Here is a 20,219-nt window from a genome sequence, read left to right on the forward strand (position 1 = left end):
TAGTAATGCAACAAACAAAGTTCAAAAAGCAAAAGCTCTCAGAAGTAGAAGAGACAAGAGGTGTGGCGTGTTTTACGGAGGGGAAGACGAGAGAATAGGTGTGAAATGGCCAGAGTTGCAGAACATACATGGCCAAATTCTAAAGGAAAGGAGTCAGTTTTTCACACATGCTTTACGAGTAAACTTCCATCAAGAAATGAACCTGCCTATGGAATGAAACAGTGATCCATAATCCATACTGATGTTGTGATCCATAATTCTCCAAACTCTACAGAATAAGCTATCTCAGCTTACAAATAATCAAACGCAAATGGCAGGCAAAGCATTTGACTGATTTTTAATATTCATGGCGTCTCACCTAATCACAGTATTTGAATGGTTGGAACAGGTTGAGTTAGTGTGCGAAATGAGACAAAGAAAGTTTTAGGTCAGGTTAGGGATTTTGCAACTTGTATAATGTATAAAGGATTTGTGTAGGGATAACGATTGCTTTTAAGTGAAGCAATTGAGAAGAGGGCAACTCATTAGATATTCATAAATATAAGGGATGCCAAGATAAAAATTAAAGCGTCACTGGCATAGTATAGGGACAGAGATATGTGAAGCCTTGTTCAGAGTTGGTGATTTAATGAGTTCCACAGGGTACGTATCAGATTCTAAATAAGTAAATGTAAGATGTGCTTGACTTGACAGGTTAGGATGACAAACAAAAATCTCCCTAAGCAACTGATTTACAGCGAGATAGACGTAAAACTAAAACAAACCAAGAAAAAGGTTTAAGGATGCTCTGAAAATTAACTTTAAACTACTTGAAATTAATATAAATAAGGGAGAAGCCCAATCGAAAGATCGATCACTCTGGAGAAAAATATCAAAGAATCACGCAAGGATTTGAAAGAGTGGCGTGTAAATCTTGTTGTGTTAAAGCGTGTTTTAAGAAAGCAGAATGGCGATATAATATCAGAGAAAGATAGGAACTGAAATGCACTGTATGTGATAGATCCTGTTTCTTTAAAAACTGGAGTTACAAAACATCTGAAATCATACAAAGACAGGAACGTCAGTCTTATGAAGAGGTTATTACCTTTTCTGATAGAGACAAATTCTGAGCATTTCCAATTTTTCAGTATTATAATGTTTATACTGCTTGGAATTCTGGGTTGCAAAGCAGCTGATATTCTGGAATGTTCCATTATACAGCTAAAAAAGAGCTAAGATCTTTGGTAGCATTGCACTTGTATGCTTAAAAGAAGCTGTGTGAGAATAATAGTGTTGTTTGGAATTCGCGTTGATATTAATGCACACGTCTTTAGTTTTGGTAGAAGTGTTTGATGAAATTTTGGTTTCATATAACAGAATTCATTGTGTAATCCCAATTTAAAGAGCATCTTTCTCTCTTTCTACAAGAACAAGTAGGGTGTTGATAAGTTGAGACTAGGAAGATACTAAGTACATTAGAGAAGGTTAGCAATATAAGCTGATTTGATTCCCTATTGAACAACTTATAGAGGCTGCTGGATGGTGGAAAATGCTTACCTAATAAAGTGAGGAAATATCTACCAATATTCAACCTAAGATTGAGCGAGAAGGGTTTGTTTAACCAAATATTTCTTCTATCAGTTTGATTTGAATTCCGCCTTTGTTGGAAAGGTGTCAGTCATTTTTTTAACTTAATCTCGCAGAGAGTATTAGTGTGATAGGTAGCAGCTTGTCTAAAGATGTCAGGGTGAAAAAATTTTAACTTTTATGAGGGAGTAGATATTTAAAGACTGTTAGAATGGGACAGGATCTAAGTGTGCTCGTTGTTAAATTTAACTTCATATCTAAAAAGAAATCATGAAAGAGGTTCGACTGCGATTTTATATTCCGGACACATTAAATTGGCTTAGAAAACAATTGATTTCCTCATTATGGAGTCTATGTTTTTATAATACTAATTACTACCACCAAAATTTGTACATTATTATCTCAAATATAAATGTATTATCTATGTATCTCTCCAGTTTGAAGATTCAATTGAAAAGAACCCGCAACGTTTTTATTTGGCTTGCTTCGAAGTGTTTCTGAAAACTGAATCTTCCTCAGCCATATTGAACCCTTAACAATATTTCAAGAAGAAACCAGACTACAACTGTTTAAGAGAATACCCTCCTCGTTCTACTGATATGGCAATCTCCTCTTCTGAGACTCTTTCTCAGTTTAGAAGCACTCTAGCTCTAGTGGAAAACACACAACAATCTAAAAACAAGGCGATCAAAAGTTGCTACAAAATGAGCCAACCAACTGAAAAGAACCATACAATGTAACACTGCTTGTCTGCCCTCTACTGTCCAACGGGTGCACGGCTTAAAAGATCTTACAAAAAATAATGCAAAGAAGAACATTTTTAAGTAAAATTTTACTAGAATCCAAAGTGACTTTTTAGTTGGTTTTTGCAATAATATTGTTGGGGTCCTAATCGTGGCTGGGATAAATATTGTTTATGAATTTAAAATTATAGGATTTAAATAATAAAAATGGTAATATAGGGAATCAGAACTGGCAGCAAGTGTATTCATTTATCCCTTTGTGCAATGCCTGTGCATCCAGCTAATATTTTAATCAACAATATAGAATCACATGAATTAATTATTTTTTATTTATATTTTTTGTGAAAATAATTACATAGTTTCTTCTATCTGCATTGTTAAATAATTCATTTCAATCGATTTTTTGCAGCTTTGTTTAAGACAACCGTTCATTGTTTATATAAACAACAAATGTTTCAGACTTGTTGACATCATAGTTATGATCTTTGACACTGTCTAGATGATAGAGTAGTATGGGAAGGTGGCAGAGAAATGAGAGCATCTGATTGGTTGAGAAAGATATTATTGTCAAGTTTAAGAATTTTTTAAAGTAGATAAAACGTAACGCAACCCAATCTGAATAAAAAAATAATGTTGATTGATTAATATGGGAAAATTGCTAAAGTAAATTTGAATAAAACAAGCCGACCATGCGGGGTCCCTCTCCACAAGCGAATCAGTGTGGAAAGAGAATTTCGATAGTGATGAAAATATAAAAGAGGACTGCTATGTCAAGGAAGGTGAATGCTGTGAAGGTAAAACATACCTTGTGCGATGCAAGGTTATGCAAAGAGACTGTTTTCCTTGGTGCACATTGCCATGATACACTGAAGGCAGCAAAAGGCATTTATGTTATGATTGTGATGAATCGACAAAAAGAAAACTTGCCACATGCGAGTGGAATCCTTGGACCAAATGCTGTAAGTTTGTCATTGAAGGAAATGATGGCTTTGACATTGGGCATGTCGATCATGTATGTTGGGAGTGTTGACTGCAGTGAGCCAAGTTATGCCTGTAATTGTAAAATTGGATTTGAAAGGTTCTGAATAGAATAAAAAATTATAAAGTGAAGGGCTAGAAACCTTTAGCAAGAGGGCGGAGGTACAGAGAATATGGTTCATGTTGAAGTAAAAATTTACTTTCACCATGACTAATGTTTGTTCAAAATTTTTTAAAAAATTCAAGGTATGATTATTGAGAAAAGTGCAAACAAATAAACGGACAAATGATTTTGGGGCAATTTTACCCCTATAATGCTCCGGGGGGGGGGGGACAACCAGAGTTATCCCGGAATATGCATTCTGGCAAAAATTTGCTTTTACCATGCAAAATATTTTAAAAAATCACAGGCATGGTTATTGAGAAAAGTGCAAACAAACTAACAGATGCACAAGAGTGAATTACTAACTCCTTTGTCAGGAGGATTAATTATATATAAATATCCAATACTGTTCATATTCAGAATTTCATCCCAGTGATGGTTGAAGATATATGTTGCATGAGAAAATTATAAATAACTAAAATTCCAGTTTCAAGATGCGTAACATGAATTCTCTGAACACAAAAAGTACAGCATTAGTTTTATGTTCTGTTACAAAGATTAAAACAAAAATACTGTTACTAAACCTTATGTGTAGAATCTTTGTAATAATTTTGATCAAAATTCATTTCATGATTTTCATTATAATAAATGTCAAAAGTTTAAAGCTTCAGCTTATAAGGTCTTAAGAAATTGAAATTCAGTGAGTCTTGGTTAATTAGCATCTTTAAATTATAGATCACATTTAATGCAAATCTGAAATATGTCAATTTTTAAATAAGTGGTTATGCTTATATTATGCTCCCTGAAAGCTTTAAAATTCTCCAAAGAAACTAATTTTAAGAATATTGATTGATGTCTAATACATATTGTTAAATTTTCATGAAGTACTTATAACCCTTTCGTTGCCTCCTTTGCATAAATTAAACTAAATATAGATCACATTACTCCTCTTCTGTCGAGCAGCTGTGTTCTAAAATAAGTAATGGCCCATTTAGTAGTTTAGAAATGAACCCTAAACATAATATACAAACATATACACATACCAAACATTATATATGTAGATACGATGGTGAGCCAAACCTTGTTACCACAATGCAAATTCTAGATAAACATGATCAGATGATTATTGGAAAGAAATATCCAATGTAGGTGGACATATGAGCCATCATTACACAAAATAAACTCTAAACGGGGGGGGGGTAAAATTGAAGAGAATAGGTTACTTGCTAAACTGCCAACAGTTTATATTCCACAGAAAAGAATGCAGTAAAAATGATGCATTTCAACTCAAGATTCCTTTCCATTCGGTTCATAAGAAATTCTTAAAATCAATAAGACCAAATATTCTCAAGATGCACACATGAGAAATCACATCAGATAAACCAAAGGAAATGCAATTTAAAATGAGGTTTGACAAATCAACGAAAATACTATTTCAAACTTTAGCATAACAAATCGATAAACTTATTTAAAGCTTACGTTTTAAAAACAAAAAATACTATTGGAAACTTAAGCACGGCAAAGAAAATTCGATTGAAAAGTCTGCTTGAAAAACAGAAAATGTAATTTAAAATTAAGTACGACAAACCAAAGTAATGCTATTTCCAACGTAGGCTTGTCGGACCAAAGAAATACTATTTCAAACTTAAACATAACAAATCGATAAACTTATTTAAAATTTACACTTAAAAAAAAAAAGAAAAAAGAAAATACTATTTAGAAGCATGGCATACAAAAGTAAATGAAAAATTATAATTTCAGCTTGACAGACCAAAGAAAATATCTTTTCAAACTTAAACTGAACAAACCTAAATAATATTTCAAAAACGTAAGCATGAAAATCACATTTTTTAAATACCTTCAGATTTCTTGCGTCAATCCAACAAAATTTTAAGTCGCATACTTGGGGCTATAATCACATATAAATTATACTGAAACTTGACTGCTACGTTTTACAACTATTATTATTGATTGGAAAAAAATCTAAACTTGACAAACTGATTGCCAACAAAAATCCCCATAAAAAAAAAGGTATTACATGTTGAATCGAAATCTTTCATATTGTTATTTTTCTTTTCATTTCTAGTGGATACATACAATTTTCTGTTGAATCAGCATTGAAAACAGCCTACACAGAATTCAGAGGCATGACCATTTTGTTCCAGTCTGTGATTTAGTAAATATTTGATGAATATAAATATAGGTGAAAAGATTCCGGAAAAGAAACTGACCATATAGTTAGCTGTTCTTAAAGGCTGTCCATTACCAAAGATTTGGTGGAATCGAAAGTCTGCAACAAGCAGTAAAGAGCATGCTGTCTTGCCTGTCGGCACTTCCCGCCGTCTTCGATGATTGGAACCAGCTGAAAGAACACGAAGAACAAAGATTTAATAATTAACATAAACCCAAATAGACAAAGGTTGTATTTAGTGCTTTCTTTTGTATAGCAATTTTACATTTGAACAAGCTTTTTTTTATATGCGATTTATATTTCTTTGCTTCTTGAATTCTTACAAAATATTTGGCATTCTGATCATGATTTTTAAAGAAATTATGTGGCACTATAGCTGTACAAATGAAGATAAAAAGTATATAGTGATTCAGAGACGTGAATAGACAATGTAAAGTCTCAATAGCGTATCACAAAACTAACCAGCTAGTAATTGCTTGTTGGATTAATAAATTAATATATAAGATTCTGCTAGTTCCTTCCTTAGTTAATCTGTACCTTACGCTTTGAGAAAAGCCAAAGTCAACTTTTGAATGCCAAAATTCTTCAAAAAAGACCAAATTCGCAAAATTTGGCATTAAAAGGGGCCAATCTGACAACCCTGAAGAAAAATATGAAAGTGACCTTGATGTAGCCGTGTTTTCGAATATCATAATATATGATCGTTGGTTTAATGGTGCGAAAAAGGAACTCTCAGTAATTTCGACATGCAGCGGTTCTTCACTGAAAAAAGATGTAAGTGAAGTGTCACATGAAAAAGGGAATAGTCGAAAGAAACAGGGTAAAAGAAGAACATCGTCTGCCAAGACCGAAAGAGTAAATTAAAGATTGTCTCTTAAAATGTGATTGTATTATTTGTATTGAACTACATAGTACGATATTACTTTCTATTAGTACTTATTAATTTTCATTTCGGTGATTTCTTTATTTAGAATATGGCACACAATATTTTCATAGAAATCTTAATAAACTCCTATTTGCTGCGTGTTATTGTGTTTTCTGTTCCAAAATACAATTTTTTGTACTATCTTGAAAAATATCATCTTTGTTGATTAAATAATTCTCATTCCATGACATTTTCTCAGGTTCCGCTATTTTTAAATATTCTACATCATCTGTAATCACGAAGATGATATCTGCAACATGTATGGAATTCAAATAAAGCAACATTAGATGAATATATTTTAATTTCATTAATCTCACAGGAAATATGTAAGCTCACACAATGCCAATAACATTTTGATTAAATATCTTACCTAAATCAATTTCAGGAAATATCTTTTCTCTGGCAATCTTATTTTCCTTTGCATTTCCACATTTTGTAAAGGCACTGAAATGTAAAAAAAAAAAAAAAAAAAAAAAAAAAAAACTTCCTTTAAAATGGTGCAATTTGCAAGTTTTTGTGTTCTACCGACAGTGAACTGAATAACGTCATAATAGATCACATTAACTTCAAAATATCAAAGAAAAAAAAACAACAATAGTTATGTCTTACTATTTTTGCTTACAGTGCTTTTCTTGGATTTAAAAAAAATCACATCACTATGTAGACCAATTTTCATTTTATTACATTAAAAAATAAAGATGTTGATAATTCCAAAAGAATGGTTAGCTTGGTTTTATTTGTTTTCCGACTTCTCAGCCATTTATGGATTATTTAATGCTGAATAAAGTTATCAAATTCTACAGATATGGTAATTATTTATATTCTTAGAATACATTAATCACAGAAAGATATTCTTTCTTGAAAATATTAACCTTTGGGAATACCTACACTCAGGTTGGGAATCGACTCCGACAACTGTCAAACTAAATTCTATAGGTAGGGTAATTATTTATATACCTAGAATATATTGCTATTAGAATAAGTTGAATGTAGAAAGAATTTCACTGCGAAAATGGGAATATTACTCTTAGAAGGGAATTATGAGAACGAAGCATTACTCTTAGAAAGCACTAAACATTCTCAGGCATTGGTAATTTTCTTTGTTCTCAACATGATTGGCCTTCAGCCACATCTTTCTAGCATAGAATATGTAAGTAAGGTTTTGAGTTTTGGAAAAATAAGATCAAATAATACAGTTTGGTATGAACTTATAGAGACTAGGGAATGACGTAACCAGTCAATTAATTCGATCAGGCTCTCAACCCTCCTATCTGCCCTATGACCTCACGGACTGCTACCCATGGCCTACAAGTTAGCATGTTTTCAGGGAGTGATGTAGTATAGTCGGTGAATTCATGGTTTTGTTGATGCAGCGATTATCCAATAAAAAAAATAAATAAAAAATCGAAAGTATATTTTTTTTCTATCAGCATTTTTTTATGAAAACAATTTTCCTTGCTCCCTATCCGTGTCTAAAACTAATATAAACACAAGTTCCATGGGCCAAGTTGCTTTACTAGAACTGTCCGTCTGCAGAACAATTTGCAAGCTGACTATAACATGGCTGTTTTCAAAGCTAATGTGAATAATTCCTTGTTGAGCCGTACTCTTAAATAATTAAATGTTCCTCAAGTTCCATGATTAGTGTTCCCTCACAGTCTACCAGATTCTCATTAAATTTTATCATTGAGTAGCCTGTGAACTTTGATAAGTTGTAACCCCGCTGGTAAAACAATACTCTGTTTGATTTTGTTGCTGGCAGTAGTTCTCCGGTTCTATTTCAGTACCAGATACTAACTACCTGAATTTTTGCCAACATCCATAGTGAAAGTTTATCATGGAGTTGACAAGATTCGAACACGGCATGCTGAGTTGTCATTCCATATGGGTATCCCTTTCATTATAGTTATTTCTCAAAGAAGTAATTAAAGATAGTAATATGTTATGCTTATTTTTCATTAAAAAACAAAGCAAAACACTTCAATTAACAAAAGTGATGAATTTGGTAAGTTATGCATACAAATATGTAAATATTAATAGATGGATATGCATTATTCATAAGAACAAAAAGGGTATTTTTTTTATTCAGCATTTCGTGAAACATTACAAATTATTTCAAACAAATGAAAAAATAAAGATATTCAAATTGATTAAACATAATAATAATAAATGAACAAAAATAAAGACTTTCCGTTACGACGAGGCTAATTTGACTACCAAAATCAAACTGATTTATATTACATGAAATAGGCAATATTAATTTTGTTTGTATTCATTTTTTCCAACAGGCTGGATAAATAAATGTTTTGATAAAAATTAAAACCAAAGTAACAAAAACTATTTTTAGAGATTTATATATATATATATATATATATATATATATATATATATATATATATATATATATACTAGTAGTTAAGACCGATTTCTCTTGAGGAGACTTTGTTTAAAAAAAAACTGTTAGACATTAAGTCATGGACAATAATTTTAACAGTTTTTTGAAACAGTCTCCTCATCAGCAAAATTAAAAAAAAAAGCACCCAATATTTTTGCTGATGAGGAGACTGTTTCAAAAAAAAAAACTGTTAGACATTAAGTTATAGACAATAATTTTATCTCAATAAAAACATCGTTTCTGAAACGATCGTACAATTTATTAGCTTTGTTGTGTTTCTTCTTATGACACCGATTTTTAATTTTAATTATAAATTATCAATCATCTTACTAAATATTAAAATAGCCCTGGGATATATGCCTATTGAGCTTATTATATATATGCATTACAACGAGCACTGTTATTGTATTTTAATTACATTAGTGATTTTACTATCACATGAAAATATACTCTGCTCTTTAGACTACTGTTCTAATCCCCTTTAAATTATATACACACTAGCAGTTCAGCCTGGCCTTGCTCGGGCCCTATGTACTGTTCATAGCTTGTCCTATGTGTGAATACACTTTAGGTAAGATTTCAAATGTTTAGACCAAAATTTGTCGGAGTTATTTTGTAGAAACCGCAAAGGTCAATTTATTTTTTTAACTTTTACCCCATTTTTGACCCCTTAACATTTTTATTATTTTGGTCTCCAATCAAAATAAAAGTTTTACCCATGTCCAAGTTACCTACATCTAAAATTTTAAGACTTTAGACAAAAAATTGGCAGAAGAATTTGGTAGAATCTGCAAAGGTCAACTTTTTCAACTTTGACCTTTGGGCAGCCAAATTTTCGCCCCAAAACTGATTAAAATGCTTTCCGCATGATTGAATACCAGTTATGTATAAATTTCAAATGTTTAAACCAGAAATTGGCTGAGTAATTTGGTAGAGACCACAGAGGTCAATTTTTTTTAACTTTGATCCCAATTCTGATCCCTTAACTTATTTTTCGGGACTCAAATCAAATTATAAAGTTTAATCCATGTTCAAGTAACCTACATTTAAAATTTCAAGTGTTTAGACCTAAAATTGGCGGAAGAGTTTAGTACAGTATTCAAAGGTCAAATCCTTGAACTTTGACCCCTTGACAGCCAAATTTTAAAAATTAAAAAGATTTTTCCAAATCTCTATACTCTTTATCTCAAATCTCGAGTCTCTAGAGCGAAAACTGACAGAGTTATTTGGTAGGGAAATGTACACAGACACACACAGATATTTTCACACACACATTATATATATATATATATATATATATATATATATATTGAATGTAAAAATAATCTTTGTTTTCTTCCCCTGGACTGCCGGACTTTGGAATTCCCTCCCAATTTTCTGCTTTTCTGACTGTAATTTAAAGGTTATTCAAACATACATTTTGTGGCTCAACTCCTGGCATAATCCTCTGTAGACCTGCTCCAATTAGTAGCCCCTCACATCCAAGTAGCAATACATCTTAACAGATACTTGTAAAAAGGGAGAAAAATATTTAATTTGTTTTCATCTGGCTTAAGCCTAACAAATGTCTACATGAGCGAGGTGTGTGCCACAATGGGACTAAGATCCTGGTAGAACGAATAAGGTATGATTTGCATAAATTTTGTACATTGATTACTCCAGACTTCAACAATATCAATTTGCTATAAATATCCTGTAACAATTAGAGAATTCTAAATATCATAGACCTTATTCTATAATATATAAATAAACGTTGTTTATTGAGTGGTTGCATACTTTGACATCATGAGCGAAAAGTGAGGAAAGCTCTCATCATTCTGTTTCTGGCTTTACTTGAAACAGATTAGACACATTAAGCGAGTTGCTGACTAATCACAAACCCTTATTCATTCTGGAAGAAGGAGATACATTTAAAACTAGGATTATTAATACCATGGTTCATGCCATCCTTTTTTCTGAATACAAAAATAGTAAAAATGATGCTGAACTATATAACCATCTTTTGCTATCATTAGAACCATCCCAGCCTATGCTCGACACAAACTTAAACTAAAACAGTATTCTAACATTATTATTCTGTTAGCATAAGATATGAGCAGTGCCGTGCTTAGGAACATCGCCCCCCCCCCCCGCAGAATTCGCTCTGCACCCCCTACCTACACAATTCAGCTTGCGCACCCCGCCTTCAACGTATTGAACCACAATAAAAATGGTACTTTAAACAAAATAACATGCTCTTGAAAAAAGAGATATTCTTTAACCATTAAAAAAACTAAAAAAAATTGAAGAATTGGTGTTTTGAAGTTAACGTTTTCACAGTTTTTGGCTACTTTTTGGTATTTATCGACTATTTTTATAGCCATTTCAGAGTGTTTTGGCTCTCAACCTCCTACAAGGTTTTTAAAGAAATTTTCAACAAATTTAAACCCAAATTTCCAAACTATTTTGCCACAGAAAGTTTGCCATACTGTCCAGAATAAGAATTTAGCAGTTTATTCAAAAATGGAGATGGAGTGTCAGAAAGTTTAATATATTTATCGATTCAAATAAAGATAATTTCACTTTTTATTAATAGTAAAAATGGAGCTCCGTTATATAACAAATAATGTAAAGCAAACACTTAACAGGATTTTAGGGAAGTGTTTATTTACTATCCAAGAGAATATTAATTAAGAAGCAGATAAAAGCATTTTCGGTAATCCTGGGGAAATGATAGTGTGCACACCAGCATATTTTTTAAAAGAACAAGTGTTACGTATGCGCAAAGATTCTCATTGGTTCATTTACTCAAGTAAATTTATTTCATTTTCTTATAGTGTATTTTTTTTTTACTTTTGTTCAGTGAGTAAAATTTTGTTTGAGAAATTTTGTAAATTATTGTGAAAAAAACAAAAACGGTTAGTTACTTTTATTTTAAATTTAAGTAAATTAAAAATTGTAAATGGTGCGAAAATTAAAAAAAAAAGTTGATTAAATAAACCAAAGTAAGAAAATAAATTAAAAATGTATAATGGTGTGCATTAAAAAAAAAGTTTTTTGTAACTAAATAAATCAATTAAAATCTTCCTTGCGTGCATATCTAGCCCTTACAGGAGCAGTTCATTTGAAAAAAAAAATATGTGTGCATCATTTTTCCCGGGAGTACCGCATTTTCAAGTTAATTTGTACTTAAAGTCTGATGTAAAAAAAAAAAAAAAAAAAAAAAAAGCTTTTCGATTTAAATTCCTTCAGAATGGAATTAAAAAACAGGTTTTCAGTTGCAGAAAAAGTTTGTGCACACGGAAGAAACAACAAATACAGTTGGAAGAAAACTTGGGCAGTGTCGAAAAAAATAAACAGTTTTAACAAAAATTGAAAATAGAAAATCTAATCTATTAGAAAACAACTACTCACTCTACAAAATGATATTTATTTTCAAGTTAATCCGATTTTTTTTCATTACTATAGATCTGCAGAGCCCAAAATAGCCTTGCGGCTTCCCGGGGTCTTGCCCCACCCCCAGGGAGTCTGCGCCCCCCCCGCAATTGCGGGGTCTGCGGGGCGCTAAGCACGGCCCTGGATATTACAGTGAAAAATTGCTGAACAATATGGGAAGGTCTTCAATCTATCTGTACTTAATATGGCAAATCAATTTCCAATGATCAACGAACACCCCATGAGCTCCCAATATTTATCATAATTTTACATCAAATATTAATATCTCAGATATTTATATTAGCATTGGGAATATTCGCGTTAGGTCAAACCACCAAGTTAGACATGCAACAATTGATAGGCCAATGTCATTTCGTGTCGAGTTTTAAATATCTAAACATGCCATTCACGTGCTTCACCCTAGCCACACAACTGATCGTGAAAGAAAGAATGATCAAAATAAACAGCTTTGATTTTTTATTTTTGCTATCGGGTAATCACTTATCAAGGTCAAGAGCTAGTGGAGGATAACGATTAAGAATGATTATCAGCAGAAAGATAAGGAACACTGTGGGAGTACAAATGTTGATGAATTGCAGTTGATTACTTTTGAGACAGTGTAGGATACAGTTTTGTTAACATTGGATTTGAAGCCGATCAAGAAGCAGTACTGCAGTAATGTGTTGACAAAGAGAAAACCCTTGCAAAGAAAATACCTGGTGTTAGGTACATAGATGGAGAAAGGAAAGCCTTTTTTACTGCAAATGTTTTACAAGGAGTAACCAAAGATTGGAGTTCAGACAAATACATTCCATGAAAATAAGAGTAGATTAGAAAGAAACTAACAACATCTCTTCTATGAGAAAGAGACTGTCAGTAAAAGAGATCATTTCCTATTTGCTTTTGTAATCGATTTTGTACTGCATCAATGAAAGAGTGCTCCTTGCGGCACCTTCCCAAATGTGGCAACAGTATTCAATCGTAGGGCGTATTTGATTCTTATATATGTAAACGATTGCATCTAAAAGTTAGGTATTTTATGGAGGCAGGAGTAGAAAGATCCAACCATATTTCTAGCAATTTTAGCAACAGACTGTCTATGTTTTTCAATTTTAGGTTTGAAGTGAAAGCCAGTCTTAATAGCCTATTAAAACAAGAAACTTATTTCAACTGAAGCAAAATAAGGATCTTAGCATTGGTGGTAAAATAAAAGGTTGGTTTTAAAGGCGACACTTTTTCTCAATGCATGAAATGTTATAGAACTGAAGAAATAGAATCATAAGATCTTGACTACTAATGCTCTTTAAGATGCTGTTAGAGACAGTTGTTTCGTCTGTGTAGATGGTAAAACGTGATCTCAAAATATGATTTGGCAGATCATTATTGAAGATCAGGAAGAGTGTTGGCATCACAATAGATCCTTGTGACATGCCAGCATTGTCTATGTGTTTCCGACCTCTGACCATCAATAATTACTTTTATAAACCACTAGCAATTCAGCCTGGCTTTGTCGGGCCCTATGTACTGTTCATAACTTTATGTGCATATATTAAAAAGTTTGACTCATGTCTAGGAAACCTACATCTAAAATTTCAAGTGTTTAAACCCAGAATTGGCAGAGGAGTTTGGTAGTCTGCAAAGGTCAACTTTCACCTTTGACCTCTTTGCAGACAAATTTTTGCTCAAGAACCGATTAAAAAACTTGCTGCATGTCTGAATATCCTTTATGTAAAATTTTAAGTGTTTAGACCCAAACGTGGCTGAATAGTTTGCTAGAGACTATAAAAGGTAAACTCTTTTGAACTTGGCAACAAAATTTTCAACCAAAAACCGATTAGAAGATTGCTCTACGTCTGAATATATTTTATGTAAAATTTCGAATCTTTAGAATAAAGATTGGCTGAGTAATTTGGTAGAGACCGCAGAGGTCAAATTTTTAATTTGACACAAAATTTTGACCCCTTAATATTTATTGTTTTGGGCTCAGATCGAATTAAAAAGTTTGATCCTTGTCCAAGTAACCTACATCTAAAATTTCAAGTGTTTAGACCCAAAATTTGCGGAGGAGTTTGGTTGAGTTTTCAAAGGTAAAATCGTTGAACTTTGACCTCTTGACAGCCAAATTTCTGGTCGAAAACCGATTAAAAAGATTTTCCCAAATCTCAATATCCCAAATCAAATCTCGAGTCTGTAGACTGAAAATTGAAAGAGTAGTTTGATAGGGAAAGTTACAGACACACAATTTCACTTTTATAGATATATAGATATCAGAAAAAAATTCAATGTTTAAGACATTGCCAGATATTCCATAGCTAGTGTGTTTGTTAAACGATTTATGCTAGACCTGAGTGAATATTTTGATATATCAAAAGCCATTGCTCTAAAAACAAAATTCTCAGCAAGCGATTTCGTTAGTCCTATATGATATTAGGTGTAGCACATCAGCAGTTGACCTTGTAGGTTAAAATCTGTATTGCGTGGTATGAATTAAATTGCCTGTTTTTTTTTTTCTGAGGTAGTTTACAACTTTTTTGGATTATTACAGATTCAAACAGCTTATTCATAACACTAAGGAGACTAATCAATCTGAACTGGAACACAGAGGAATGATCACTACTATTAAAAAAAAAAAAAAAAAAAGTAAACCAATAAGATTTCCCAATTTAAAAAAAATTTTTTTTTTTTACATGAGTAAGCACTTATCAAGCCCTAAAGGACACTTGGAGAGAAGGGTCGAATGTCAGATGGTCAGTGAAACAACAGTTTAATGATTGGTAGTTGTGGAAATTGGGTAGAATTTGATTAAGAGGACAGCTCAATAAGAACTTGTTTACAACTTGAAAGCGACCATACTGTAATCAGATGGATAGCAGTCCTGCGCTATAAAGTTCCACAAGCAGACAGTTCTAGGAAAAGAAACTTTAGTCATGGAATTCGATTTTAAATTTAGTCCTAGATACAGAGTAAGCAAGTTGACATTGATCGTAGCTAGGCGAATACGTGTTGTGAATGTTTAGCAGAGGGATAATAGATTGAGAATTCAGTTGAACACTTGCTATGAAAATAATAGAGCAGAGACAAAGGTTGCAAGGAGGAGAAAGTACATCATTTCTCTTTTAAGCAACAACTGTATAAGTTTGTTAGAATCGGAGCAACTTCTCAATCACAATGATTGGAATGTCGTCCAGATCAGTTTTTACTTAGACCAAGGTTTCTGATAAGACCGATACATGTATATCACAGATGTGAGGAAAATTGCAAAGGTTGTTAACCCCGACTGTGACGAGTGGAGTTTGTAGATGCTGAGGAAATCACCTAAGAATTGTTGATGATATTTTGATTGATAGCATAAGAGACATAGCTTCTTAGATGTTTAAAGACTTTTGCAATTGTATTTTACTAAAAAAAAAAAAAAGTATCCAAAAATTACTGTTGGTCTATTTTTTTTATTAATTTGTTATTTAAATAATAGAATAAGTCATAAATAAACATGATATAAGCAAATCTATATAATACTAAAACTCTATGGATCTTGTATGTTTGCAATCAGATTTCCGGTTTTCAACATCCGGTTGCGCATGCGTAAATAGCAACGTCTTCAATCCGTTATTCCAATTCCGGAATTTTTATATCGCTTTTAATACAAACAATTTCATTTAATTTGATCAAATAGTTATTTATATATACAAATAATACATAGATTCATAGATAATTATAATATATATTATAAAATCTATTTATCTATGAATCTATTAATAATATGAAATATTACCCTATACAATTTATGGAAAGAAAACACCTCTCACTTTCCCTCTAATAGATTTCAACACTCCTACTCCCTCTGTTTTCGTTACGTACGCGAGAAATAGTTACGTGTATGTGTGAGAGAGAGAAAAAGGGAGCGATGTAAAACTGGATAGAGTTATCCCCCTTAACTAATGCAGACCTTTTTACTAGAGGGCGTTATTACAAAAAAATTTCTTTTTCTTCTTCCCATGTTTTTTAAAGTCGTCTGCTTACATTTCCAAACGGAAAGCTGAATCGGTAAATGCACACATTTCTATTACATTAAATAGTGTTTTCCTTTACACAATGGGTACTGAATGTTTGCTTAAATTAAATGAAAAAGTTACATTTTATTTTCATTTTCTATTTAAAAAGCCATTATTAACATGTGGAGAGTGTTTTTTTTATTATTCTGTACTTTCAACTAACAATTTCATTTAAAAGATGATATATCAAAATTTGAATTTAACTATAATAAGGATTATGATACCTGTTCAGTGCATATTTACCTATAAGTATGACCAACCACTTATAATTCAGTAACTGTAATTTAAAAAAAAAAATAACAATTATAATAAACAGAACGACTCATAGAAATCTATCTATATTCTTTTTTCATTTTAATATACTTTCATAGAAATGCTTCTGTTATGTAAAAAAAAACTATTTTCTTTATGCCACAAGTGTCACGCTCATACATGAATTCCATAGCTAATATAACGTACTGACCCAACGGGTCACGGGTGGTCTAGTAATATAATAAAAGTAAATGAATCAGCGGCTACATCATGATATAGGAGAGAACATTATTTCTTAATCTTGATTACTCCAATTACCTGTGATCATCACCTTATAATATTGACTCTTTAACAAGGAGGCGTCTATTATCATTTTTAACTCTTTGCTATGACTCAGCTTACGATGACTCGACGAGAATTGAACCCGGATCATGTTTCTAAATAATAACCCTATTATTTCAGTATGGTCCGTATTCCGTATGTCATGAGATCGTAAAGTTCTTCAACCATTTCCGGGACTGATTCCATAGCACCCCACCTCTCTTAAAAATAGATATGAAAAAGTAATTTTGAGATCGTAAACGGTTTCAGCAATTCCCTAGACTGATACCATATTCCCCCTTCCCCGCTCCTCACCATTAAAAATATATGTGAAATAAAATAATTTTGAGATCGTAAACTGCTTCAGCAGTTTCCAGGCCTGACTTCGCATCCCTTCGCACTTTCTTTAAAATATATATATGAAATAAAGTATTTTTTTAGTTCGTAAACTGGTTCAGCCATTTCCGGGACTTACTCCATATTCCTCTCCTCCCACTCTAAAAATATATTCGGTGTTGGTTATTTTATATTTTTATGGAGGAGATAATACCTGGTATGAAACTATATTACGCTTACTTGATATTTTTTACGATCAAAGTGTAGTATCTGTTTTGATGTAGCATTTCAGCAACCTCGTTTACTGCCTCCCTCTCCATAAACAGAAAAAGTCGTGGTAATGCCTGATAGATAATGCCTGGTAGAAAACTCCTTGGTTACTTGGTCTTTTGGCTAAGATTAAAGTGTAGTATCTGTTCTAATGCTGCACTTCACTTTTGTTCTCGGTTAGTGGAAGAGAAGTTCTTTATGACTGACAATTATTTTAAATTTTTAGAAGAAAGTAAATAGTAAAAACCATACCTTACCCATATTAAGAACGGCTTTCTAAATAACGTTATTATATCAGCACGGTCCGTATTCTGTATGTCAGTTTCTTATTTAATAAATTGTTAGGTGAAAGTACAGAATAGTTTAAAAAATACCTTCCCCTACCCATATTAAGAATGCCTTTCTAAATAATATTCCAGCTGGATTTGTATCCTGTATGTCATTTTCCACCCTCCTCCGGCTTAAAAATATATATGAAATAAAGTAAATATGAGATCGTAAAAAAAGATACGGGTTTGTCTTCGTATTTACAAATTCAAAACTGCGAAATTCACCTATTATTTCATTTTTTTATTAATACAAAGACATAAAAATGAGATGGTGCCATCAGCTAGAATTGAAATCAAAATATCTAGCGTTCTAGGCTGATGTTGTTTTCTGTATAAAGTGTGCACATTAGCACAAAAAATGTCGACTAGTGTTTAACCTATTTTAGATGTAAATTTTCCGATGTCTGTACGCGTTATTCATGTATGTAAACAAAGATACTACTCGCTATAACCCATCCTTGGTGCATGGGTATTATTTCCTGAGAATTTCAGTGTTATGTGACCAGTAATTTAAGAGTTTACCTGTTAGATATTTACACACATACATACATGGACTGTTTTATTTATATAGATTTGAATTATTTTAACATGAAAATATTTTAAGAATTATACAGATATATAAAATATGAGATAACATATTTAGAGATTGGCTATGTAATTTCCCTTTTGGACTGTTCTAGAAAATAATCTAAAAAAAAATATATATATATGAATCTAACGTATAATTTACAATAAAAACAATAGCGCTAGAATTATTGTCATTCCAGGTTGCATGAAATTCTTGGAGTGCAACAAGAAAATATGCGGTTTCAGTTGAATCAGCAAAAGCAAATGGAAGTTTTCATCATCAAAAGATGCATCACTTGACACACCCAAAATATAATTAGGCACGTTTCCACGAATAGGTTTGGAATAAACTGTTCTTTATAAGCAACCAAAAAGCCAATGGTAAAGATATTACTTGCTTTAAAGAATATGCAGGTAGAGATATAAAGTCAAACAAAAACAAGAACGCTGTGCAAGATATGACTAAATGCATTCTTTTGTTCTATCTTCAGAAGTGAATGGCTAAAAGGCTTTTTTTATTGCAAACGGGAAACATTCCCACATTGTTAAAATAAGAAGCGTTTCGAGTGTTGTGTCCATTGCCCGAAGTATCAATATACAAAGAGGATTGTAGTAAGCATTTTAAAACCATTCAATGTAGAATTTGGTTATCATTTTTTTTACGGCATATCAACCCTTTTCGGGTAATTTTATACCAAATCCAATAATTTTGGAAAAAAAAATCTTATGGTTCAAGTTGTTTATATCTTCAAATATGTTTCATGGTGTTTAGTTTGATTGTTTTGTAGTAGAAAATAGTTTTTGACTTTGCAGAACATGATTTGAGTTTTTCAAGGAGAAAGGAAATAACAATAACACCAATGTTTGGTATATTTTTAAAGTCAGCATCTTCAGCTTGATTTGGTAGCACCAATGCTCTAGCAGATATTATTCCGGGCCAAAATGTACTTGGGAGCAATGATAACTAAGGGTAACTGCATATTTTAAGTTTAAATTCCTTTATAGCCCCCTCTAGGAGTACAGTTTGAAGTTCAGGAAAGATCCATCGTCTTCCTTGGTAAATGCTATTTAGGTTGACAAGAAAGTTCTTGCGGAACTGTTAATTTGATTTCAAATGATGTATTTTTAAATGAGTTTTCGTTATATTTTTACTTTATATATCATTTTACAGATCGTTTTTCTGTCCTATCTAATCGTTAAAATTACAATCGTTTTAAAACAATTATGTCTTCTTTCCAGAACGTTGAATATAAGATGGAAGAAAAAGCAAATTCGCACAATTTCCTTATTTCAATTCAAGCTAGGCTGAAAAGCTGCTGAAACAGCTAGCGATATCAATGAAGCGTTTGGCCCAAGAATCATTACTGAACACACAGCACAATAATGGTTTAAGAAATTTTGTGGCGACAACGAGAGTCTTGAAGATGCTGAGTGTAGTGATCGGCTAATGGATGTTAACAACAATCAATTGAGAGCCTTAGTCGAAGCCAATTCACGCAAACTGTTTGAGAATTTAACGTATACGACGATTTCCAACTACTTCAGAGAGATTAGATGGACAAAAAGTTAAATGGGTGTCTCGCCAATTGAACGATAACCAAAAGAAACGCCATAATGAAGTGTAATCTTCCCTTTTACGCAACAAGAACGATCCGTTTCTCATCTGGATTGTGACTTGCGATGAAAAGTGGGTTCTTTACGACAACCAGCGATGCTCAGTTCAGTGGTTAGATGCCGATGAAGCTCCACGACACTTCCCGAAGCCAGAGTTGCACCA

The 20,219-nt window shown here is 32.3% G+C and overlaps 1 protein-coding gene across 1 annotated transcript in view; it reads right to left on the bottom strand.

Moving 5' to 3' along the window:
• LOC145292291 (ADAM 17-like protease) overlaps positions 1-20,219 on the bottom strand; it is an 872,700-nt gene that overhangs the window by 423,233 nt on the left and 429,248 nt on the right. The window contains exons 6-7 of the mRNA XM_080138617.1: positions 6,877-6,950; positions 5,622-5,752 (exon numbers count right to left, since the gene is read on the bottom strand). Of these exons, the coding sequence (XP_079994743.1) occupies positions 5,622-5,752; positions 6,877-6,950 (205 nt within the window). The remainder of the gene's footprint in view (positions 1-5,621; positions 5,753-6,876; positions 6,951-20,219) is intronic.

This window comes from Euprymna scolopes, chromosome 13 (genome assembly GCF_053919585.1).
Source record: "Euprymna scolopes isolate OS-2025 chromosome 13, ASM5391958v1, whole genome shotgun sequence".
Taxonomy (NCBI): domain Eukaryota; kingdom Metazoa; phylum Mollusca; class Cephalopoda; order Sepiida; family Sepiolidae; genus Euprymna; species Euprymna scolopes.